At 36.5% G+C, this 24,343-nt stretch overlaps 1 protein-coding gene across 2 annotated transcripts in view; it reads right to left on the bottom strand.

The window, feature by feature from the left end:
• Window positions 1–379: 379 nt before the first annotated feature.
• ANK3 (ankyrin 3) overlaps window positions 380–24,343 on the bottom strand; it is a 317,709-nt gene continuing 293,745 nt past the window's right edge. Inside the window, exons 42-44 of one of the 2 annotated variants that reach the window (XM_069460452.1) lie at window positions 23,147–23,522; window positions 10,970–11,057; window positions 380–1,941 (exon numbers count right to left, since the gene is read on the bottom strand). In XM_069460452.1, the coding sequence (XP_069316553.1) occupies window positions 10,989–11,057; window positions 23,147–23,522 (445 nt within the window). In that variant the 3' untranslated portion in view covers window positions 380–1,941; window positions 10,970–10,988. The remainder of the gene's footprint in view (window positions 1,942–10,969; window positions 11,058–23,146; window positions 23,523–24,343) is intronic. The other variant, XM_069460453.1, reaches the window with a different exon arrangement.

Genomic DNA, 24,343 nt, shown 5'->3' with positions numbered 1-24,343 from the left:
CTGGAGAGGGCAGGGACAACGCAGCCCCAGCAGGTGGTCACCTTCTGGGAATGAGGCCCATTGTTGTCGCATCTTGCTTTTCAAGAGAAATTATAAACCTGAGTTCTTATATGAAATCTCTCAACTTGTAAGTCAATTAAAAAATAATTGCTTTATGGGCCAAAAGCAGCTGCAAGCTGGTTGGTTCCTAGAAATACCAGTTTACAATCTCTTGACATGTTGGCTATAATAGCCCCAATTCTCCACTTTTGAGGGGCAGCCCAAACAGATGTGGGCAAAAGTTACTTGTCAGTTAATCCTTAATTCTTGGCTCCTCCATGAAATGCACAGAATTTATATAAGCTGGGAGCTTGCAGTTCTTGCAAGGCAGAACTGAACGTCAGGGACTGTCTCCTTAGTGATCACAGAGGCACAAATAGGACTGGTGGGGTGGACTGGTATGGCCAGAACTCAGAGGACAAGGGGTTAGACCAACTGTCTTTTTGACAGAGAACATAAGGACACTGTGAAGCACAGATAGGTGAAGAGTTTAACACAATTTATTTTATGCTTAAATAATCGACTAGGTCATCCAGTGTATGGGTTTTCATACATATGTCATTAGAGCTATGTGTCAATGAATGCTGATTTTATGTGAATATAATCAACAAATTAAAGAATTTCACCAAAACCCAAATAAAAATGCCCTTTAAAACACAGCAGCCTTATTAACCTAATATGACACTGCTAGAATGGTTACAAATGATTGGCTTACTGAAAGGTGTCTACATCTTATAGCCAGTACACGATACAGTAATAATTTTACAGCGTGCTGCCATTCTACTAGCTAAGGATTTCTGTTCAGTCCATTTTAAATACCCCTGACTGGGGCCTCTTATGAGCACCATCCACCTCTAAAGCGGCAAGCATTACCCCCCTTTAAGCACTAACAGCACCCCCCACCCCCAAAGCAACTACTGTATAGGTTATCTTTTTTTTTTTCCATTTTTAGGTCATTTCATTGAAAAATTGGCAATAGCAACAAATATTAGATGAAGGGCTTTGTGTTTACAGATAAAATCTTCTGTGTTGCAGTATACTGTAGTGTTTGCAAAATTGGAAAAGATTTAATCAAAATAAGGTGATACACATGCATCAAAATATTAGTATTCTGAAGAAAAAATTTTTTCACAGAACTACAGAATTCCTCATTTTAGGAATTATTTAAATTTGCAGCAGATTTTAAAGATTTGTTTTTTTAAAATCAAGCTTAGCAGTTTTGCATATACAAACATTATAATTGCTAATATACAAGAATCAGTGAAGAGTCTCCCCCCACCCAGAACCACTCCCTCCTCTTCTAGGGTGAAGTCATTTGAGACCCCTATTTGTTAAATGCATTTGCAATATTCTGTTTGTGTTCTAAGAGGCAGTGCCTTATCAACATTTATTCTATTTTTCTGTTAGAATTTATACAGTGTTATTATTTACAGCAAAACTATCGATGTTTTAAAAAAGAAACAAATAGTGTTTATACCCTGACAGTTTGGGTCCAAGAAAAATAAGGCGAGCTGTTGTGGATTTAGTAATTTTAGTGTTTCTCTGTGATTTGATCATTCCTTCTCCTTCTGTCCATTCTGATGGCAGGAATTTCTTCCTTTTGTAAATGACACCAAATTACTTGAGATAAACTGTTAACAGCATGGCTTCTTGTATATACACTGCATTGCTAATTGCACACGCGCCAATCCCGGAAATGAAAGTGAATTTCCATGCTCTGTAAATTGGCTCATGCTAAATTAAAATGTGGGTGGTTTTCTTTTTCTTTTCTTTTTGCATAAAAAAAAAATCATGCCTTTAATGTGTGGAAGCAGCAAACACACACACCCTTCTCCGTGAAGTTTTACTTCCTGTAGACATTTCTTCCATGAATTTCAATACTGGCAGTAAAAACATATGGTCCTGTGGAAAGAGAGATAGTAGATAGTGAGTTTAGCTTGCTTGCTTTATTTATTTATTGTTTTTAAGGGAACTTGCTTAAGTCTTACTTGCCATTCAACAGGAAAGCCTCAGAATGGGTTCTCCATTCCTAACGGAGTGGTTTAACATGATACTTTTGACTGAGGCTATCTGCTAAATGCATCAGAGGACAAGGCCCTAAGGTGGACGGACTAGAAAGCTCTTAGAAGGCAGTGACCTTGGTTGGCTAGGTGACCCTGTTACCTCCATGGGGCCTTGCTTACTGTATTTGTGGTTTTAGAGACTGAGTTGGAAAGACCCTCTTCTATTTCTGTCTCTGAAGCTCAGTGCTACTCAGGAAAGCCATTTGCAACTCTTTGGGCCTCAGTCTTATCTGTAAAATGAGGTGACTAAGAGAGGTGATCTCTGAGATTTCCATCAACATCAAAATGTAAGCGGTTTGGGGCTTTCATGGGTACAAAGAGCCAGAGACAGGGAATGAGGATAGAGCATTTTTGAATGTTTTATAATCAGTTATTTTAGTATGTTTTATAATAAGTCCCTCACTTCCCCACAACTCAAACGCCAAAGCCAACTAATCTTTCAAAAAGGGGAAACAATGTCATTACTTCATTGCTTTTTTCATATGCAAATTAAACTTAAAGACTAAGTTCTACAATTGCAAAGAATACGTTCCCTTCTCTTGCCTGCATTAGTCATGATGGGATAAATTAATTTCATTTGAACTTTTTAATGGAGGCTTCACTGAGAATGTCTTGTCTTAACTGGATGATTCCTGCATAAAGCATCAGCGTTTTATAGCCAGTCTTAATATGTCAAAATAATCAACATTCTTTGGCAGAGGTTTTCATATTTTCATGCAGTATTGTTCTTGGTACAAATTCCTTTTCCATAAAACAAAGTTCTTACTACATCCTGTCCTTCCATCTTGCTCAGTGTGAAAAGCCGACAAACTTGAATGCCTGCCTGAGAACAGCTCATATAGAAATTCTGAGTAAGGCAAGAACAATTTTAGGAATAACCCTATTTACTCACATATAAGGAATACTATTTTTGCAGATCTAGGAGAACTGTTAGAATTTTGCTTCTGTGGGGGCCCAAGAGTGTTCCCAGTGACCTTGAGGTTGTTTACTTATCCCAGACAAGTTTCTCTTTAGATGGATCACCTAGGACACTTTGGCTTAGGACACTTTTGACACGTGAGCACAGCATTTTGTCTGTCTGCCCCAGTACAGGTCTGGCTTCATTTTTTGCAGTAAAAGTGCTACTGACCTCCATGCCCCAGGTCACTAATGCTTGGAGCCAAGAACATCAAAGTATCAATTCCTTCTGGGTGATTGCAACACCCTCCTACCATGACTCTGCAGAGGTTCCAAAGAAGGAAAGTGACTCATTTGGGCAGATGTCACACAGGGTGGGCAAATCAGAGTAAGATGATCAGGATTTTCTCACCTGTTTTTACCATTTAATCCTGATCTTTCAGGCACCATGCTACTTAGATGGTCTTATAATGTTACCACGGTGCTCTCTGTTTTCTCTAAATTTCTTCTCTCCCACTTTTTGTAGCTTAATTGATATACGATTTATATACCCTACTTCATCTATTATAAATATACAGTTTGATAATTTTTAGTAAATTAACATAGATGTGTGATCATCACTACAACCCAGTTAACTTTTTTCTTCATCTCTTCTAAAAAGCGAATTCAGCTTCCCAGGTTCATTTTGTAATAAGCAGCAAGGTCTTTCTCTCACCTCATGGCAAGCAAACATTATTTTTCTAGATATAGTTTTTAGAAATGCTGTTAATTATGCCCATTTATAGCGAAGTGAGAATGACTTGGGTGATAGTTTTTTGGTTACCCCCCAAAAGTAAGAGTTAGTTCCCCTTATAAATTTCTCTTTTCTCAGTCATGCAATCAGTGTGTTGGTTCCAATCATACGGGGTGCAGGAAGGTCACCGATTGGACAAAAGACTTTATACCGAGAACAGTGTCACACACAAAGCACGAGAACTTTGGCTAAGTGACTGGCTGTGTGCCTGTTGTGAAAATATTAATACTTGGCATAAATTGTGATGAGAGCGCCATCTGATGGGAAGGTGTGAGGGCAGAAGCCAAAAAATGACGTTTCAGAAATAGAATTTTGAATCATTTCCCCTTTCTTGGTTTAGATAATGGATATGAGATAGATGCATTTGCAATTAGTCTTTTTTTTTTTTTTGGCTTTTCAAACCCAAAGGTAGGAAAAACTAATGCAGAAAACCAGTCATTCCTTTTAGCTATTTCATTGTAATTTTTAATTTTAAGAAATATTTTAAAATACAGTAAAACAGCAATTCAATGGATTTTCATGGCAGTTGATATTTCACAGAGGAATATGTACTTTATTACATCTTGAAGTCAGCAGTATGATCAGGTATAGACCCAACCTTTCCTTTATAGGCCCACGGACATACCTGTGGTTTTTAGCTCCCAATGCCTAGCTTTAAAAAGCTCCTGTATCTTTAACTCAGCATCTGTAGCTCTCTGTGACCCAGCCCAGCCAACCTTTTTAGGCTTAATTCCCTCCACTCTCCACTAAAAAGCTTTGTTTTAGAATCTTGAGTAGTTCTTTAACTTGGTCACCGGTTAGAATTACCTGGGAAGATTTAAAAAAAAAATCCCAATATCCAGGCCACATCTCATACTAGTTAATACACAATTGCTTGGGGTAGGACCTAGCATCAAACATTTTAAACCCTCTAGATGCTTTGAGGGCCAGTGATATACTCTAGAACAGTGCTTCTCGAAGTTTAATGTGCATTAAAACTGGGGAATCTTCAACTGTGGATTCTGATTCAGTAGGTCAGGGGTAAGCCCCAAAATTCTGCATTCCTAGCAAACTTTTGGGCAATGCTGATACTGCTGGTCCACAGAGCTCCTTCTGAGGATCTAGAATACGTGCCAGTTATCAACTATACATTGTTTTCCAACTTCTTTTTCTTTGCTCATGATTTTATCTCCACCTATCCTTCCCTTGTTTATTCATCATTTATATCGAAGTTCTCTCTATCCTTCAAGTTTGTTTCAAATGCCATCTCCTTGAAAATGCAGACTCTGTTCTCCCCGAGATACACCTTTACAGGTCAACTCTTATCTTTAAGACTTAGCGCTCTCGTGGCTTAAGAAAAGCCTTTTCTGATCAGAGAATTCTTTAGTTCTTCCTTTCTTTCTGTACCCACTTCTCTTTCCTTCCCTTCTCTTCTTTTTCTTTGCAGAGGTCATGGGGCTAAGAACATTTATTTCTAAGCATTTTTCAATGATTTTACATCATTATAATATGTTACAGTGCAGTTTTAAAATCATTCCCAATTCAGGTAGATGTGTTCTTTCACTAATGCCAATAAATGGGGCTTTTTTGAGTTTGTTCTTTTCTAGTGACTTATGATTAAAAACATCTGAAGTCACAGGACCAGTAATAGGAAAATATTGGGAAAATGTTGATTCATATTTTGGCAGTGGAAAAAAAAAACCACTAGTAACACTTTATAGTTACTTTAATGTTGATGTGTCAGGCACAGTTCTAAAGTGGATTAGCTCATTTAATCCTAGTAACAAGGAAGTACTATTATTTCCTCCATTTTACAGATAAGGAAAGAGAGCCACAGAGCTTTTAAACAGCATCTCAAGGTTACACAGTTAGTACATAGTGGACCCACAGTGGAGCCATAATTGGAATTCAAGCCACTTGACTTGACAACCCTTGCTCTTACCTTGAAGCCTAGGCTTTTGGGATTTTTGTTAATGATTGTTTTTAGAGGGTAAGAAAAATAAATTTAAAAATATAATATAAAAACATATCCACTCCAAATGAATTCTAGGAAAATACTGTGGAGGGCAGGGTCCTGGATTTATAGTGAAGCAATTCAGGCTGTATCTCTGACTTCCCGGAAGCAGAAATCAGGAGATCTGGTTAACATGCAGGCCTGTCATTCACTGCAGGCTCCAAGATTCTGCTCTCTCTGTCTCTTTTCATTACTTAGTAAAGAGGATGGCAAATACCTGTCTTACCAATTTCCTAGGGTTGCTATGAGAAACAAGTGATATGGAATAATGGAAAGTTCTCTGAGGTTTAAACCCCCATCACATGCAGGGGATTTCAGTGACACTGCTGTTCTCACTCCTCTCACTGTTACACTCTAGCATCTCTGGCTGCTGCTTCTTAGTCTACCAGCCTCTGTAATCCAGGCTCTTCAAGGTTCTATTCTTGGTTCTCTTCTTGTTTCTCTTAATACTAGTAATAATAGCTGGCAATTACTGAGTGCTTACTAATGAGGGTCATGGTTGGAGCTCCTTAGGAAGGAAGGGGTCAGGGGCAACCTTTTAAACTCTACTCTCAAAATGTTGTTGTTCTTTAGGACTCAATCCTAAGCCCCTTCTCTGCTCATGTCAACTTTCTCCCTAGATCATCACATCTATTCTCTGGTATTCAATACTCATCTCCAGTGACGACTCTCACGTTCTCATATGTCCAGCTCCAACCTGTCCTCAGAGATCCAGATTTGTATATATAACATCAATACTTGGACGTCACATAAGCACTTCAAACTCAACAAGTTTAAGCCTGAATGCCTGACACTCTTCTTAAAACTCATTCCTCTTTCACTTCTACTCTTTTCTCTATCACCCAGTTGTTTATACCAGAAACCAGGGTGTCATTCTTGACTCAACCCTTTTTCTCTACCCTACCACCACACTAATCTATCAAGTGCTTACTGATTTTCCTAAAACTATTTTCCAGGTTCCAGCCCAAGCCATAATTATGGCTTAGTTGGATTACAGCAATAACCTCCTAACTGGTCACCTTCATTTTACTCTTATCCTCCTATCCATTCCCTACATAGTCGGTGTGCTCTTTAAAGAATAAAAGGCAGGGTGGGGTGAGGGGTGGGGAGTAGAGAAATCAGGCCAGGCCCTTGCTTAAAACCCTCAAAACCTTCAAATTCCTCTCAGAATGAAATCTAAATCCTTTCCTCTGGCCTACAGGGCTCTGAATAATGGTGCATTTCTCACTTCACCTTGAGACTCCCTCATCTACCACCAGCTCACCAGGCTCTAGTGCACGGATCTTTCCTTTTCTCAAATATGGTAGGCCTTGTCCTATCCGAAGGTGCTTGTATGTGTTGTACCCTTTACTTGGAATTGTCTTCTCCTTCTCCTCATTCTTTTCATAGCTGTGCCACCTCTGGTCTCATGACTTCTCAGAGACCCTCCCTAGCCTCCAAGTCTAAATATATTCCCACACTATTCTTTCATTGGATCCTGGACTTTGTATATTCAGTGCTTTTAAACATCATTTGTCTCATGTCTTTTTCCTTGCAGGCTGGGAGATCCAGAAATGCAGGGACCACGGAAGTTTTATTTACCATAGTATATCTAGCCTTTCCATTCTAAGCCAGACAGATGGTCCAATGAAATGAGTTAATTTTTGGCCTCAGATAAAGTGCTGCCCTGACAAGCCTGGGCACTCTTGCGGTGCGTGGCTTCCATATGGAAGGAGATCCTGAGCATTTTCCCAAAGGAGGTGTAGAGTACAGCTATGTGTTAATGTAAACATTTGTTATGGCTTTTATTTGGGGACCTTCCCTTGCCATGAGCTCACTAATCAGCCCTCTAATGGTATTTGACATAAAATCTGGACATTATGGCTACCTTAAAAATGAAGTCTTGCTTTGTTTAAAAAAGAAAAGAACAAAAAAACCACAAGTGTTTTCATTATATATAGTATGAAGAAATTTAATGCAAGTTGCCTTTATACATGTATTTGATTCAAAATTTGCTTTTTGGTCTCTAAAGATCATCAGATATTACTTTTTAATATGAGTAATATTTATGAGTTTAAGGGGTTATGTTCTAGATAAGTTCAAATTTTGTTCTTTTGCTCCCCAGCCATAGGCCCTTGGGTAAATAATTTAACTTTTTTAAACCTCGCCAGCTGTAGGACCTTGGGTAAATTATTTAACTTTTTTAACCCCCTCATTTCTTTAAAAAAGCTGGGGGGGGGGAACAATAGTTGTAGTTACCTTATAGCATTGTTTTGGGGATTACATAAGGTAATATGTAATGATTTTATCTAGTGCCTGGCATATAGCAATCATTCAGTAAATGACTATTCCTATTCATAAATAATTTTAGAGATAGCTTAGTGTGTAATAGAGCACTAGACGGAGTATCAATAATCTTCAGTTCAGGTCCTAGCTCTACCGGTCATAAACTGTGACAGATACATCATCTGACTTCTCCAAGCCTTAGTATCCTCATCTGTAAAAGGTCACAAACCAAATTGTTCTGACTTGCCTCAAGACTTGTTTGAAGGGTTAGATTACACAAGAATGTAAAAGTACTTTGTAAACTATAAGTCACTATGTACTATGTGCAAATCTTTAAAGTCACTGGCTTTTCCCCTCAAAAATAGGATGGCTGTGACTCAATATTAAAGAAAAGCAGGTGTGGAGTTCAGATAGCTCAAAATTCAATTGGTTCTAAAATGGGAAATAAAAATTTTGGTGTCACCATGTGAGACTCAGTGATAATTGGCAGCATTTTATTTCCTTAGTTGTTTTGTTACTTTTAAAAGACAGCCAACATGACTATTTGCAAATTGATTTTTTCCAGAGCTCACATTCAATGTCCTGGAATTTCAGACAGTATTCTTATTTCCTAATGGAAGGTAAACACTACCTGGAAAGTAAAATTAGGCTTGCTATCAAATCGCTGTTCTCTCCATCTGACACATTAAGTTTGCTTTATGCTGAAGTTATTTTCACATTCATATGAATTAATCTACCCAAATTTCTCTTTCCTTTGAGTGGTGTAGCATGTGAGTCTGACAACTTCCTAATAGACGTCTATATAGAAGTCTGACAACTTCTATATAAAATTATTTATAATTTTAAAACATCCTGTGTATTTAGTGACCAAGTCATTTTTATATTACTGTAGGACCCTGGAAGTGTAGCACTGTCACATATTTTTTGGTATCATTTATTCACAGACATTAGGTCTATGTTATTGTAGAAAAATGGCCCAGCTGTTGTAGGTAACCTTTTCAGTTCTTTCCCAGAGTATATGGTTGAACAAGTTGCTAAACATTTAGGGGCATACTAACACTGACTGAACTCTCTTCTGCTGTCATTTAGAATTTTTAAATGGACTAATTCAAGATAGCAAATCAAGCACAATACTTTATCAATCTCCTATACATAAGTCTTTCTCACCAGGTTCAGCAGTAGGACATGCATAATATATGGGTTCATAGTAGACACTACTACATCGATGTTATCCCTAGTTTTCTCATCCAATAACAAGCAAGCTGTGTCAATCAATATCTCTTGATTCAGCCATTCTCACTGCCAAAGCTAGCATCTGCAATAGTTGCTTAACAGGTTTTCTGCTCATCTATTACTGAGCCTTCCAATTCATTCTCTTCCCTGCATCTGGAGTGAGTGATGCAGAACATAAACTGGATCATATCCCATCCTTGCTTAAAAACCTTCAGTGATTTCCCACTGCTTTTAGGGTAAAGACCAGAATCCTTACAGAGATGACCAACTCCTATACATCTTTACAACTCAGCTCAAATATCACGTTCTCAAGGAAGCCGTCCCTGTCACCTCACACTCAGGTTGAGACTCCAGGAAACATGGTTGAGAAAGTGGGCTCTGGAGGCAGCTCGTTAGGGTTTGTATCCTATTTCTGCCACACTTTCCTTACGTGACCTCGGACTGCTTTGGTCCTGTTTCCTCATCTGTTAAAAGGGGATACTAAGGGCACCTGTTCAAGAGGTCTGGCTGTGACAACTAAACGAAGAACACATGGAAAACACTTGGAAGAATAGTAAATATTTCCAGAGCACTCTGTGGTTCTTCAGTTTTTTCCATGCCATTAAACAGTGATGTAAGAAAGCCTCACAGAAACGAAGTGACATGATGTTAGAGTGGATAAATAAATAAATGATGATGTTGGGGGAGGGAGAAGTAGGAATTTATCTGGGCCTTATTTAGCTCACATATAAAATTAGGGGTAATGAGACTACATTATTTCTCAGTTCCTTACGTCAGCACTTCAAATACCAGGATTCTGGTACGTAGGGAACAGGAAACACAAGTGAAAACCAGAATCTGTTCTTTCTCACTTTAACCAATGGGGCAAAGAGGACTGACTGTAGGTGAACAGCCCTAAAGAAATGATTCTGCTTTGCTTTCTGCTTAACCAGAATTCTGCTTAACCAGAATTTACCTCAAAATTTAGCTTTTTTTCACCCCAAATGGCCTTTCTAATTGTAGCCATGTAGAAATAGGACAGTGTATAATCTGGAAAACAATGTTAAAGGAAAATAGGTGATCTATAAAGTCCAGGCAAATTTAAACAAAGCTCACTTTACTAAACATTTAACTCAAAACAAGAAGAGTACTACCATTAACCATTTTTTTCCCTTTGGTTTATATAAAATATGCAAAGTTGTACATGGGGGTGTCAGTCACTTAATTTAGACTTGGCAACCACTATATATTTCAACCAAAATTATATCCTCAGATCCTATTCTACTAAAATGGCAAAATGCAGGATCAATAGAGTTCTCAAAGTATGTTTGTAAGAATTATTTTTTGCCATATAGTCTGACTGTTAGATTGTGTAAGGCTACTGCATTTCATAATGAGCTTTCCCTCTTACAGGAGATTCAAAAATCACCTATTTATATTTGGTTCTGCAAACATAATTTACATTTAAATTCCTGCCTAATTTGTGAGGGGAAAGTTAATGGACGGTGAAACTAGAATCAAGTTTGTGTGTGTGTATACACACATATATGGAAACATAACTAGAACTTGAACAACTTCATATTTGATTTTCAAAGCTGGAATTCAGTGAAAAAGAGAGGAAGGTGAAGATCTGATTGACTTATATAGTGAATTTCGAAGTTTTAGGAATTTAAATCCTACTGTTGTTGATATGAGTGTATTTATCACCTTGACTGACCATTCATTGTTATGAGTGGCTCTTCTTTTCCACATGGCGGATTTCTTTCTTCGTCTTCACCTTATAACCTTCTCCCTGCTTTAAAAGGAATATACACATTAAGATTCATCATGAAAGAGTTTTAGATATAAAGCAGTCCCATTTCTGGTCCTTGGAAGCTGGATTAGGATAAGTGAAACAGTTAAAAGCACTTTGTCACTTCATGTCCAAAACTACATACAATCTAGTTGGCTTAACTACACGGCTGAGCGTCATCAAGGCAAGCTAGCTAGAGAGCACTGTCAAAACGAATACGACAGAACTATATTTCACAATAATTCAGTAGGTTAGTGATAAATGAAAATGACCAGTCTATACATTTCCTGTAGTGACTACAAGAAATTGCTAACAGTTCACAAGACACCCAAATCCCAATTTTAAAACATATCAGTAAATTATAATGTATGGCTTTTTAATGGCCAGCAGAATTTTAAGCGACCTGTTGTAATGAAACTGAAATTTCTCAGTAAAGTGTTAATCAAGAACTAAAAGCCATAGAAATGCTATTGATCTGAGGAGCTTTTTTTTTTTTTTTTTTTAAGTTTGTGGAATTACTAATGCCTTCCTCTCACTATCAGACCAATGAGGCATCTATTTTCCATAAACCAAAACTTCTCTTCACTGAGCATCAGGAACATACTGCTCTGAGAGCAAGGTCGTTGCACAAATACTTAGTTTCCACTCTATTTTTAACAGAAAACACAAGTAGCCTTTCCAATTTTCTGATTGAATACTTCTGAGAAATTTTCACTTCACTTTATTCTTATGTAAACAGTCTATTGAAGTTTCTATTTTTAAAGTGAAAAGGGTAAAGATCTGAGAAATAGAAAGAAATGAAGCATAACTAGAAATGTTCTTTCTAAGATGGGGATTCATTGGTGAGTTTCACTGTTCAGTGGTAAGTTTGGTTCTTTAACTGGCACGTTGGACATGAGCTATTATAACCTCAAAGAGGGAAACCCTCCTCAGGTTAAGATATGGGAATTCAGATTTTCCTACAGAATATGGTAGAAAGGGAAAAATATATAGATTTGACATAAGGATCTTGAGTGGAGCCTTCTGATATTCTAACATTTAAACCCTGGGCATTTGGAGTGTTCTGTCCCTGTCCCAGGCAGCGCTCTGCTGAAGGCCAAGCCCTCGGTGGGGCTGGGGCATTCTTCAGTTCTCTCAAACGAGCACATTCTTTCCCCCATAAATGAACTTAACCCTACGAAAACTCTGAAGACAGTAAAAAAGTATATGTTAGGAAGCAAAGCCTTTTTCTTTGACCCTAATCAAATGCATAAGACGTCAAAAGCAACAAACACTTCAAGCTGCCACACTGCAGATGCCAGCCTGTTAGCAGTATTTTCTAGGGAGTGCACAAGCTTTTATCCTCTACGTTCTCCTTGGCAGTCCCTCTCCATTACCACGTCATCATGTTTTCTCTCTTGTGGGATAACAATTCGTCTTATTACTTTCCGAGTAATCTGTAGGAAGCAATAGTGAAAAGTAGAGATTTTTCTGTTTCAAGAGGTGACACTACAGCACAGAAAATACCAGTGTTTTTAATGCAGAAAAATCTAAGTTCCAAGAGAAGCATGAAATCTAAATGGTGATTACTTTTCTGGTGATGAGGTTGCCTTCTTCATCAGTAAATTTTTCTTCTGTGACAGATTCACCAGGAATGTTCTTTGCTTCCTCTCCCTAAAGGATTTGGCATAGAGATTAGGAACATACTAGATGGAGAAATCTCCACACCACTCCAAACACCACACATGCTCTGGAATTGTAGAAAAAGAATTTGTACACTCTACTTGCTACTCCATTCCAAGGGGAAAAGGATGACGTCACTGATGGTTATTTAGCAGTCCACAACGTTCAAGCATTAAACCTCAAGAATGATGGTTAGCAACAAATTCCAAGAAGGAAGAATGTGAAAATACATGATTACAGAATGTAGTTACACATTGATAAACCAAAAGGCTTCATTTGTAGAAAAAACTCTTGCCAATGACTAGAGCTCTGATTCAGTCATCTCGCTTTGAGCACAGTGTTTCTTCATGAGTTCTACCAAATCTCTAGAGATTTTTGTGCATTGAGTTTTACCTTATTTGAATTAAGACAGTACCTTAGTTTGGGCATAATATTTGTCATTCATATTAGTTTTATTTAAAAATTCATTTACCAAGGGTAATATATACATTTTTTGATAGACTGTGAGCAAAGTTCAGAGCGCAGCGAGAATTCTATTTTTAGACTGAGCCTTTCATAGGTCTTAAATGAGAATAACTATGTCTGATGTAGTATATAGCTTAAGAGTACTACCTTGAAGTGAAGAGGTCTCATGTGATAACTGATTATCTCCACTGCCATAGGCCAAAAAAAGATAAAATCAATACCAAAGGAATTTGAGATTATATAGTTCAGTTGGTGACTGTTAGCTGATTTCTAAAGGGGAAACTGTCAAAGGTCTCCCTCTGATGAGTTTAAAAAATGGAATAAATTCTTAACTCTCCAGGGTAGGCTCATAATTTTTGTGCCTGTAGGCAGGTCGGTGGATTTAGATGGCTCCTTAGGATCTCTCTGCTGGCTCCCTGATTGTATAATAAGACAAACCACTCAGCAAAAAGAGGACTGCATCTGCATTCCATTACCTTCCTCGCTGGTGGTCAGCTTCAGATTTGTGCCACTTACAGCTTTGAGGAATAAGGATAAACATCTTGAGTGTGGACTAATATTCAGGGACCTATTGTCCGGTTAGTCAAACATCTTATTGAAAAGGTGAAGTGGATAATGTTACAGTGCAGTGTACAGATGTTTTTTTCCAAGAAAAATGGCCAATCACAAAGACAGCTGTATTCTGGAGAGAGCCAGGATTCTCAATTTTTCAGTGTTATTGGAATGGAAAAGATAGTGACTCTGATAATGGTGAGAAAATTCTATGATTGCCTTATGTCACAACTGAAAGGCAGTTCTGGCTTGAAATGACAGAATAAAGACTAAAACACTATTGTTTCACTAACAAAATTCTGTTCTCATTTTCTTTCATTACAAAGCGACTTTCTGTTCTTAGAGATTGTGGATGCACAGGTCATGACAATGGGTGAGAAATATGACTCATTTTTACCTCACTGCGGTATAGGTGGGATGAAAATAAAACTAGATGTTTCTTGCTGCTCATGTTTAGTACATCCTAAATATTGCTTATGACTAGTCTCAATTAGCACAGTTAAGAGAGGGAAGAAAATTGGGACAATGTAAAGGTCTTATGTCTAAATGAACTTAAAACCTGCATCAAGTTTTTTATGGGAATATCATATTTCCTATGGTTGGTTTCATATGTTTGGGGGAAAAAACCATAATTTTAAAAGTAAAGGCATAAAGACAGCAAAAAAGCCAATAGAATGTTATAAAATGTTTTACTATAGTTTAAAATGAATGAATGACATTGTTGAGCTAACTCTTAGAAATTTCTAGCCCTTTGAATGCTAAAAGATTAAAGGATCCCAGGAAAATCCAGAAAATGAGTATCCTATTGGATATGTTATGAATGGATCCTCTTATGGGGAAAAATGCCAGTTAATTTTTAAATTGTTTGGACAGTCTCTGAAAGGAATATGAAGTAGGTATATTTATAAGCATAGAAAATACATACAAGAATACTGATTTAGACTAATAGCCTGAGAAAGAGCAAAGCCCTACTTAAAAATAATAAGCTATATAGGTTATTGAAAACTATTCTGGTATGTTGGCATTTTCCTTGTTTCATACTGAAAATCATACTATTTATATATAATTAAAGGCAAAGGTACATCTCTTTATCTTAAATGGCCACTAAATATGGTCAATGATTGCTTTAATAAGGTCAAAATAAATTGACTATGTAGACACTCACTACACTGGGGGAGTGGATTAGATAGGTAGGAAAGACAGTAAGGAGTATGTTTTTTAAAAAATTTATTCATCTTTAATTCTGTCAAATATATTAGAGACCAAGCATTACCAAGGAAACATCTCTGGGGCCACTCTTCAGTGAGAGAGAATAATCTCTAATTAGTTTCTAAAGTTCTTGCAAACAGTTTGCGCTTTCAGGTAAACAAATTTTCCCCCAGTCTTGTTGACAACAGTATTTTTGGCAATCCCTCTGACTTTCCCCCACGTTTTAAAGGAAAGTGACAGACAGGCGGTACATGGGCAATGTATGTAACCTCAAATTCTGTATCCCCATAATAAGATAAAAAAAAAAAAAAAAGAAAGTGACAGCACGGACAGTGTTACATTTTCATCTCTGGTGTCTGCCTTAATGAAAACTAACAGTACTTCCCTTTGGCCTCTGCTAGAAGCACTGTATTTTACAATTTTTAATAAAATGAAAGAATAACACTATGAAATGTACCAATTTGCTTTGACATACACATAAAAAACTTGAACTTTCCAAAAATAGGATGGATGTGATGTATTTTGCAAAAAGCAAGTTACTAAGCAATATGTATAATATAACCCACTTTTATATTCTAAAAAATCTATTAGCTAGGCCTTGTTTGCACATGTACTTTCTATATTGGTATATGTATATAAAAATCTGAAGCTTGTGAATAGTGGTTACCTCTGGAAAATAGAATGGGTGAATAGAACATTATACACTTTTGAATTGCTTGATTTGTGGAAAACATACATGTAAACTTCTATTTAGGAAGCCAGTAAAAATATTGAAAATAGAAATGAAAATACAGTTGCACTATATAGTAAAAATTTAGTTATTTTAATCTTATCAAACTTCACAGTAGTTTGGTTCTTAGTTGGTTTAAAGTTTTTACCTTTGCAATCACTGGATTTGCTAAGCAAATAAGGTAAACAAACTCATAGGACTGGTTAATAACTTAAATTGCTTCTACGGATTTGAAACAACTGTATTTTCAAATGGTATAGAAATAAATGAATATGCTGATAAAAATTCTAAAAGTCTCATGACAAATGGGAGAATTTGTTAACTTCACTCATTCCAGAGGGATTGGAAAATATTAAATATAAAAATAAATAAAAACTTCACAAAAAAAAGAATGGATCCATATAAGAAAGTAAAGAGAAAATTTGTAAAATTATGCTTTTACCCCATATATTATACAAATTGAACGCTAAGAAAACAGATTTGCCCAGACTTGTGCCAATCCAATCCTCAGCACACCTACTGCTTCTTTTGGAAGACACTTCCCAGCAAAAGCTAGCTCTGGGAGGGATGGAACAACCCCCAAAATAGTTTTCAGTTCTGAGATATTAAGTGCTAGGGTGATTACTATGGCAAACAGTACAACTGTGCTAGTTCAGTTCAGGGTTGGACAGCATCCAGGAAGTAGGTCAAATTCCCAGCATTCCAGCCCCATCAAATAGTTTCCAGCAATGACAGCCCAATGCTGCCTTCTGTGCCACTGGAAAGGTCTGAATAGCCAAATGCCTGATTTAGTCTAGCAAACGGTATTCCTTTTTTATTTGTTCTGGAAGAGAAATATAATCATTCCTCAGTATACTTGGGGATTGGTTACAGGACCCCCAAGGATACCAAAATCCCAGGATGCTCATGTCTCTTTTATAAAATGGCACACAGTAATCTTCGCATATATTTTAAATCATCTCTAGATTACTTGTAATACCTAATATAATGTAAATGATGTGTAAATAGTTGTTATACTGTATTGTTTTTTATTTGTATTTTTTATCGTTGGTTTTTTTTCCTGAATATTTTCAATTCACAGTTGGTTGAATCTGTGAACACGGAACCCACCAGTACAGAGGGCAGGCTGCCTGTGAAGTACTGTGGACAAAGTACTTCTCTAGAGGGCTAGGAAGGAGGCTCTGGTCCCAGAGCTGCTACTGCTATGTGATTTTGGGTAAATCAATTCATCTCCAATCTTCAGTTTTGTCATGTAGGAAAAGGAATAATTTTAGTCTTGTTGACCTATCCAGGTCCAAACATTTCCATTTTATGTTTTTGACGAAGATGACTGCCTTATCACGTTGATCTTACATTACAAAGACAGCAGTATGTGGAGTAAGAGAAAAGCAACAGAAGTGTCATCCTTTCCAACTGCCGCAACAATCTGAACAGAAAAATATTAACCAGAAAGAATCCTATATATGTAACTTACAAAGCTTTTTTTGTATACCTGTAGCTTCCAATAATAATTATAACTATTCTTTAGCTTTTGGTTTCTCCATCATGTATGATAGACATTTCTCAAAGCTCATTTGTGAATGATTCTATTGTTTTTACAATGCTTTCTCCAGTTATAAACCCATTCTCTGATTCCACTCAGTCTCTCCAAAAGTACACTAACTTCAAGAAGTGGGTCTTTGGGGAGAATTATGAAGCCTATAACATCACAGCATTTGGTCTTTTAAATTTAAGCTCTTAATAATTTATGTTAACATATAATTATATATGTTAAGCTCAAATACATAGATGACTCACTCTAATAAAATTACTTAAAACCTATCTTGCTGATGCATGTCTAGAATTCTAGGAGACCAAAAGAAATAACCCTTATTGACTTGGGGGATTTTAATGTTGTTATTGTTTTTGTTTTCTTTAGAGAAAAACTTATCCCCTGCCGCCCACTTTTTTTTTTTGCATGATTATGTTTGTTTTCTTCTGTTCTAGATAGGGTCGACTTCTATAATGGGCAACTATTATAAAGGAATGAGGTAGATTACATGAGTATGTCATACGTTAGGCATAAAAAGTAAGTTACAAAACAGTATGTCTGTTGTGCTTTTTCTAGACGTTTCACCCTATCATTTCTTGAAGACACTGAGTATGGGAATGATAAAACCTGAGCAAAGAGCTTTAACACCTTCAGAATATTGAATCAAGTAGTCTCCCCCCAGCCCCCATCCCAGAGAACATGTGTAAGATGACTAATTAAGAGCATTTTATAGATAGCAGGTTGAATACCTGCAAATGTGCAAGACAGCGATAAGTAACTTGGCTTGTCTATGTGGAATTTTCAAAGAAGTGATTCATGTTTTTTTGCGAGCACCCTATTGAGCTTAGTTGATTTGGGGGATAACTGAAAATTTTGACAAGGATTTATTGTCTTCTCTAATGTGTCCAGAGTCTTAGAAAAACTGCATTACGGCAGATTTGGCAGAGATTCTTCTCCTCTTTCATCTGATCTTCATGAAAAACACAAAGCAGCAGGATTAAGAAATTTTGGATACCTGAGCCAACTTTTCTATTCTCCACTGGGTCTTCTGACATTTAAAGATTGGATGATAAGTTTGATAAATGGTCTTCAGTAGATATTTCTCTTCCTCTCTTTCTTTCCAGAGCTACTAACTGAGAAGCCTCAGTTTGTTTGGATCACACTCAAAAGTATATGCACTGAAAATGGCTTTCTAGTTCTCTGCACTCGATTATTCTAATATCAAGAAAGATCTTTCTAAAGTTAGAGTAATGAAGACAAGTGGCAGCCTGGGAGAAGCATTCTGCTAGGCCTGACCACGCATAAGGTCAGTGCTTCTAAAGGCCTTTCAAATTGTGTTGTAATAGGGTGGAATTACATTTTTCATTTTCAGTAAAAATTGACTCCTATACTTAAAAATACAGCTTGAGGTTTTTTTTGTTTTTTTTTTTGGTATGTTAGTAAAGTTAAAAACCTCCTTCAGAATTTTTTGCTTGAGTAGCATTATGTCACATACATTCATGCCAGGCTATAACCTCAAAATCATAGCCATTGATTGATTATGGATTAACTACTTTCCATTTAAAAATTCTTAAGACAGTAGGAATTTGAGACTGAGAAGGAAGCCTTTTAATTTTCTTTCTTCCTTGTCTTACCTCATACTTCATTACAGTTTCTGAGGTTTCAATTGAGCATTTCGTTTGATATGAACTACTTTCTCACCAAGATAGAATCTTTGTTCACACATGTAACACTTCTCCGAGGAAAGCAGGATACAGATTCCAGGAATTCTAAGATAAAATTACAACTGCCACATGTCAAATAGGCCTACACAGAACACTTAGTACCATGCAACATGGCTTTTCCTTTTTGGTTGTTTTTATAAGCTTTCAAGTGTGCAAAGAAACACATACAGAGCCATTTCATCATCAAGCATGCTGAAATTTCAAAACCACAATAAAGGAGTTTCTAATACAGCCGTGCCCCATAATGATCCAGCTACAGGATACCTTTAAAATCAAACGCCGGCGAATAACTCGGGTAGTGACTCTCCGTTCTTCCTCTGAACTTGAACCACTCTCACTGTCTTTCAAGTCCTGATAAATGCATTTTTAGTATAATTTTACCATCACACTTAAAACAAAAGACATTCTGAGAAGGGAAATCAAGAGAGAATTACATTTACTTGCTGTTTCTTGCCCACTAAGGAAAATCATGATATATATTTGTGAGACTCTTTAAAAAAAATTTAAGTGGAAGAAAATTTTTGAGCAGAATTCTAAATGAAATTACTTTGTGTGTGTGTATATATGCAAAGATCAAGGTCATTAAGTTATAAATTATTAAAAATAATTATAAAGCGTTTTTTTGCATCAGAAACTACATGCTGAGCTGAGTGCGGTGGCTCATGCCTGTAATCCCAGTAACTCAGCAGGCTTAGGCAGGAGGATAGCTTAAGCACAGGAGTTCAAGGCTGCAGTGAGCTATGATCACGCCACTGTACTTCAGCCTGGGCAACAGAGCAAGACCTCATCTCTTAAAAAAAAAAAAAAAAAAACACTACATGTTACTATTAGTTTGAAGAAACATTCATATTTGTATTTCTTTTAAAACTAGTTTTAAATAGATATTTATTTGCCTTGAATGTATAACCTTGTAATTTGGACCAAATAATTGGTAGAGTATTCAAATGAATGAAGGAATAAACATGTAAAAACTTGAAGTCTTTTTTTTAAAGAATTGAGAAGACTATGTATGATACAAACAAGAATACCGTTATTGCACAATATATTAATTTTTAGGCACTAAGAGTAGGAATCAGTAAAAACTACCAAGTGGCAAATAGTTCATAATTCAAAGGAAAAAATACCTTTAGCTTTTACTTAATACCATGGTGAAGAATATTTACTGAGTGATTTTAGTTCTAAATTTTAGTTCTAAATTTTAGTGGTGGAACTATGAAAATCAGAATTATTTTATTTTCTAAGTTCGCTAGTTACCTCAAATCTAATAATCCTGGAGATAGAAGTTATAATTGCCATTCATTGGAAAAATGAATAGCAATACTTGTGAAAAAAATAAGTTTAATTGCTATAGAAGCTGTAGGTGTTAGATAAAATGCTTTATGAAATGTCAGTTGAATAGATAATAAATGAGGCTATTTTTTTCATCAAAGGTAAATTTCACAATATTTAAGCACTCTGGGAGGCCGAGGCGGGTGGATCGCTCGAGGTCAGGAGTTCGAGACCAGCCTGAGCAAGAGTGAGACCCCGTCTCTACTAAAAATAGAAAAATTATATGGACAACTAAAATATATATGTACAAAAAATTAGCCGGGCATGGTGGCGCATGCCTGTAGTCCCAGCTACTCGGGAGGCTGAGGCAGTAGGATCGCTTAAGCCCAGGAGTTTGAGGTTGCTGTGAGCTAAGCTGATGCCACGGCACTCACTCTAGCCCGGGCAACAGAGCGAGACTCTGTCTCAAAAAAAAAAAAAAAAAAAAAAAAAAAAAAAAAATTTCACAATATTTAAAAATGTAACAGTAATATCTACCGTGACTTTGTAGGAAATTTCATCTGAACAAAATACCCCACTAATACGGTTCCAAATGGAAATAGCAGCCAGTTTCTTTACTAGGAGTAAGGACTTGAGAACTGAGTGTTCCTTATTACATTTTTAAATTTTCAGAAAAGGACAGTAAATTCAGGACACTCAGAATGATGTAAGTATTGTGGAAGGAGGTACTTGAAATGGTTCAAGAACACAGGAAAAGGTAAAAGGAATTCATGTTGAAAGAAAGGAATTATTCATCAGCATCCCAGGATTAATGGGTTGGATGAGACAAAAGGGAAAACTGCACATGAATTACCCATACATGGAATCTTAAACTGGGGAAAGGTTTTTACTTGGGTAAATTCAAGAGCAGAAGAACATATGTTAATGTAAACATTAACAACAAACCTAGATATCAATTATACTATAATCCTCCAAAGCAACATTGGAGACCAGCCCCTTACATAAAGAAAAAGTGGCCAATTTGGCCAATGTTTCAGTTTCCACTGTCTCCCTGGAGTCTCTGCTAACCTGAAAGGGAAGGGTAGAGAGAAGACGGTAGGTAGCAGAATCTCAGGATCAGGCTTCCTTTTAGAGAATTCTCTGGGAATTGGTAAAGAGGGAAACTAGGAGACCAAATGGAATTTTCCCGGTACTCCTTGCCATGGGTCACGTGGAAAATAGCAGAATTTTACCTTGTAACAGCAGGCAGTCATCCGCATAAGAGCCGCACTCGGACTTTTGACCTGATTTTTTAGGGGATAAAAAGGGGGCTGTTTTCTGAGATCATACATCAGATAACCTAGTAGGTTGCTAATATACGATGCTATAGCCATGAATATACATCCTAAACATCTTTGGACTTCTTGTGAGGTCAGGCTCATATCTCCCAGAAGCTTTATTATGGATTTTTATGGTCATGAAGTCTTTGTGCATTAAGAGGAGGACTGGTGACCAAATACCAAAGGCACAAACTCATTTTTAAGAAATCTTTAAAATGCCTTCTACTAGCAATTATCTTCTATTACTGATGAACTTAGCTGTTTCTACTCAAGGTTAAAAAACTTCATTTTCAACCTCATTATACCAATAGCCAATATGGTTCCTTAATGACCAATATGTATGCCCATAGCAGTATTTATTTATATTAGTATAGTAATTTGCCTTTGGAACATCTATGTTGATTTTTAATAGGCATTTGCAGAATAAATCTTCATAGGAAAAACATCACTGTTATTGCTTCTCCCTATATTTTGTGGGCTCATTTTAAAAGGGAACATACAGCATTTTAAAAGGAGACAATCCATCCAAACTCATAGTGAAAGACAGAAATCAATATTCAAAACCACGCTTGTCAGGAAGGAGTTAACAAAAGGCTTGAAAAAAACAGAAAAGCTTAAAAAAAAAAACCAGAAAAACCATTGATTCAGTCAATGTTTAATTATTGATTTTACTTCCTGTCATTTTCCCTTCTAACTAGTAGGAAACTAGTCAAAAGAGGGGAAGGAAAGGATATAATGAGTTGATAATTCAATTACCTAGCACCTGAGTGATTGGGAGTTTAATATGTCTTTCTAAACCTTAAACTACTCATGAACTCATTATTTTAGAAAAGACTTGTCTTTTTTCTCCCAAAACACTACAGTGGGTCTTAAGTGAACTAGATATGTCTCAGGGAAAACTCCAAGTGCTACTATTCCAAAGATGTATAACTCTCAATCTATGTCTATTGCATAGTTGATGAAGAGAGACAAAAATCAAGAGAGCAAAAAGCAGTGAAAAATGTAGGAAATAGAGCTGATTTTTATTCTTATATCCATCTATGAGTCATAATTTCCATTTAAAATATTTTTAATATCTAAAAATAGTAAACCTCAAAGAATAAAAAAAATCTATTAGATGGTACCACAAAACCATAAGTAGAAAGAGCAAGTAAATCTATCACAGTAAGGTTTTTAAATTATTAGAGACAAATGTTAAAACAATTATCAACTTAGTTATAAAAATTAAAAAATGGTACTTCTAACTTTACATTTCCAACTGCTGTCAACCCATCACATTTAGGTTTGGGAACTGTGTCTCTTCAATTTTTAAAACACACTTTCAGACAACAGACCTTAGAACTCTTAAATGGGTCAGGTGTGATAGACTCTTTAAATTAATCCAGTGAACCAGACAGGGTCAGAAAGTGGGTGGAGTTACTTAACATCTCTGTGGTTCTTTTCCCTCCTGTAAATGACTAAAGAGATAATCCTTTTCCCTACCCAATGAGTGAAGATTCGATCAAATGACACATATTTTACTCAGTACTTTCTTTACCTCCACCATTTCGTGCTACAAGATTAATCAAAAGAAGCAGAGCATCAGTACTTGCAATTTAAATGAGAGCTTCCTAGATGACCAGAAGACCTACCTTTTGCTCAGACCCACTGCACCCCTCTTCTTCATGGAGGTTGAGCCGTGGCTTGCCATCTGCAGAAGTCCTACTCATCTTTTTCATGCTGACAGGCACGCAGGGTTTAGTGTCTTCTATTACAAGCTTGCTGGTTTCTTCCAGGGATTTATGATATGCTGCTAGTGGTGATGCTGCTTCCTCAAGATGACCAGATCCGTGTATTTTTGGTTTCAGAGTTTCCTTAGCACTCTGTTTTCCTATATCATTTTGGGATTCTGCAAAGTAAGATTTTGTCTTTGCTTCTGGAGTGACTTCTGCATGGCTTCCATTTGCTTCAAATTTTCCAGGCTCTCCTTTGAGATATGAGGTAATGGAATCTCTACACTGGTCAGGGCTGCAAAAGATAAAATGTGCAAATTTATAATGGCAACATATGGCTGAAAATGGGCTTCAGAAGTGCTGAAGTTTTAACAACCATGTCTTTTAACTACTTCTGAATGCATAAAATACCCAGAGTTCCAACCCCACCAATCATAAGAGGATATTTCAAAATGCCTTTAAAATCACTAGTTAAAAACAAACAAAAAACTCCTGACAGAGAACAAAATGAATTCCTGTGGCATCCCCAAGAACCCCAAATTCCAGTTCTTTGTATGTTTTCAATTGTAAATCCTGCCATTACAGTTTTCTAACCATAATACCTTTATTCGAATCTCACCCTTCTTCACTCTTGACCTCTGCTGATCTCAATGGTGATCAGTGTATTGGTGCTCACCTTTTGCTTCCACCTATGTGAGAATTGTTTTCCCTTAACTATTAAAAATCTTTTCCAACATGTTCTCTTAAATTGACCTCTACTTTATTACTAGTTTCAGTATAGGCTGTTCTTCATTTTATTTTGTAGCTTGTGTATTATTTTCAGTGTCTTTATTATCTGTGGAAGGCAATAATTAGTGCAATGTTTTATATGTATAATGTATATAACGTATGTATATATACTTTTAAGTCAGATTCTGATTATCTGAACACATTTATTTTAAAAAGACATCAGTACCACATCCTATTCTGTATGAGTAAAGACAAACAATCCCAGCATACTGGAAGATCCTATAACATACACCTTTATGACTTCTGTTTAATTTTCTACCCCCCAGTCCACATTGCTTGCCTAAGTTCTCCTACCCTACATATGCTTATACCAGGAGCAAAGTTACT

The sequence above is a fragment of the Eulemur rufifrons genome, chromosome 28 (assembly GCF_041146395.1).
Source record: "Eulemur rufifrons isolate Redbay chromosome 28, OSU_ERuf_1, whole genome shotgun sequence".
Lineage (NCBI taxonomy): Eukaryota > Metazoa > Chordata > Mammalia > Primates > Lemuridae > Eulemur > Eulemur rufifrons.
Note: the sequence above shows the minus strand (reverse complement) of the source record. Positions and strands in the feature narration are given on the sequence as shown.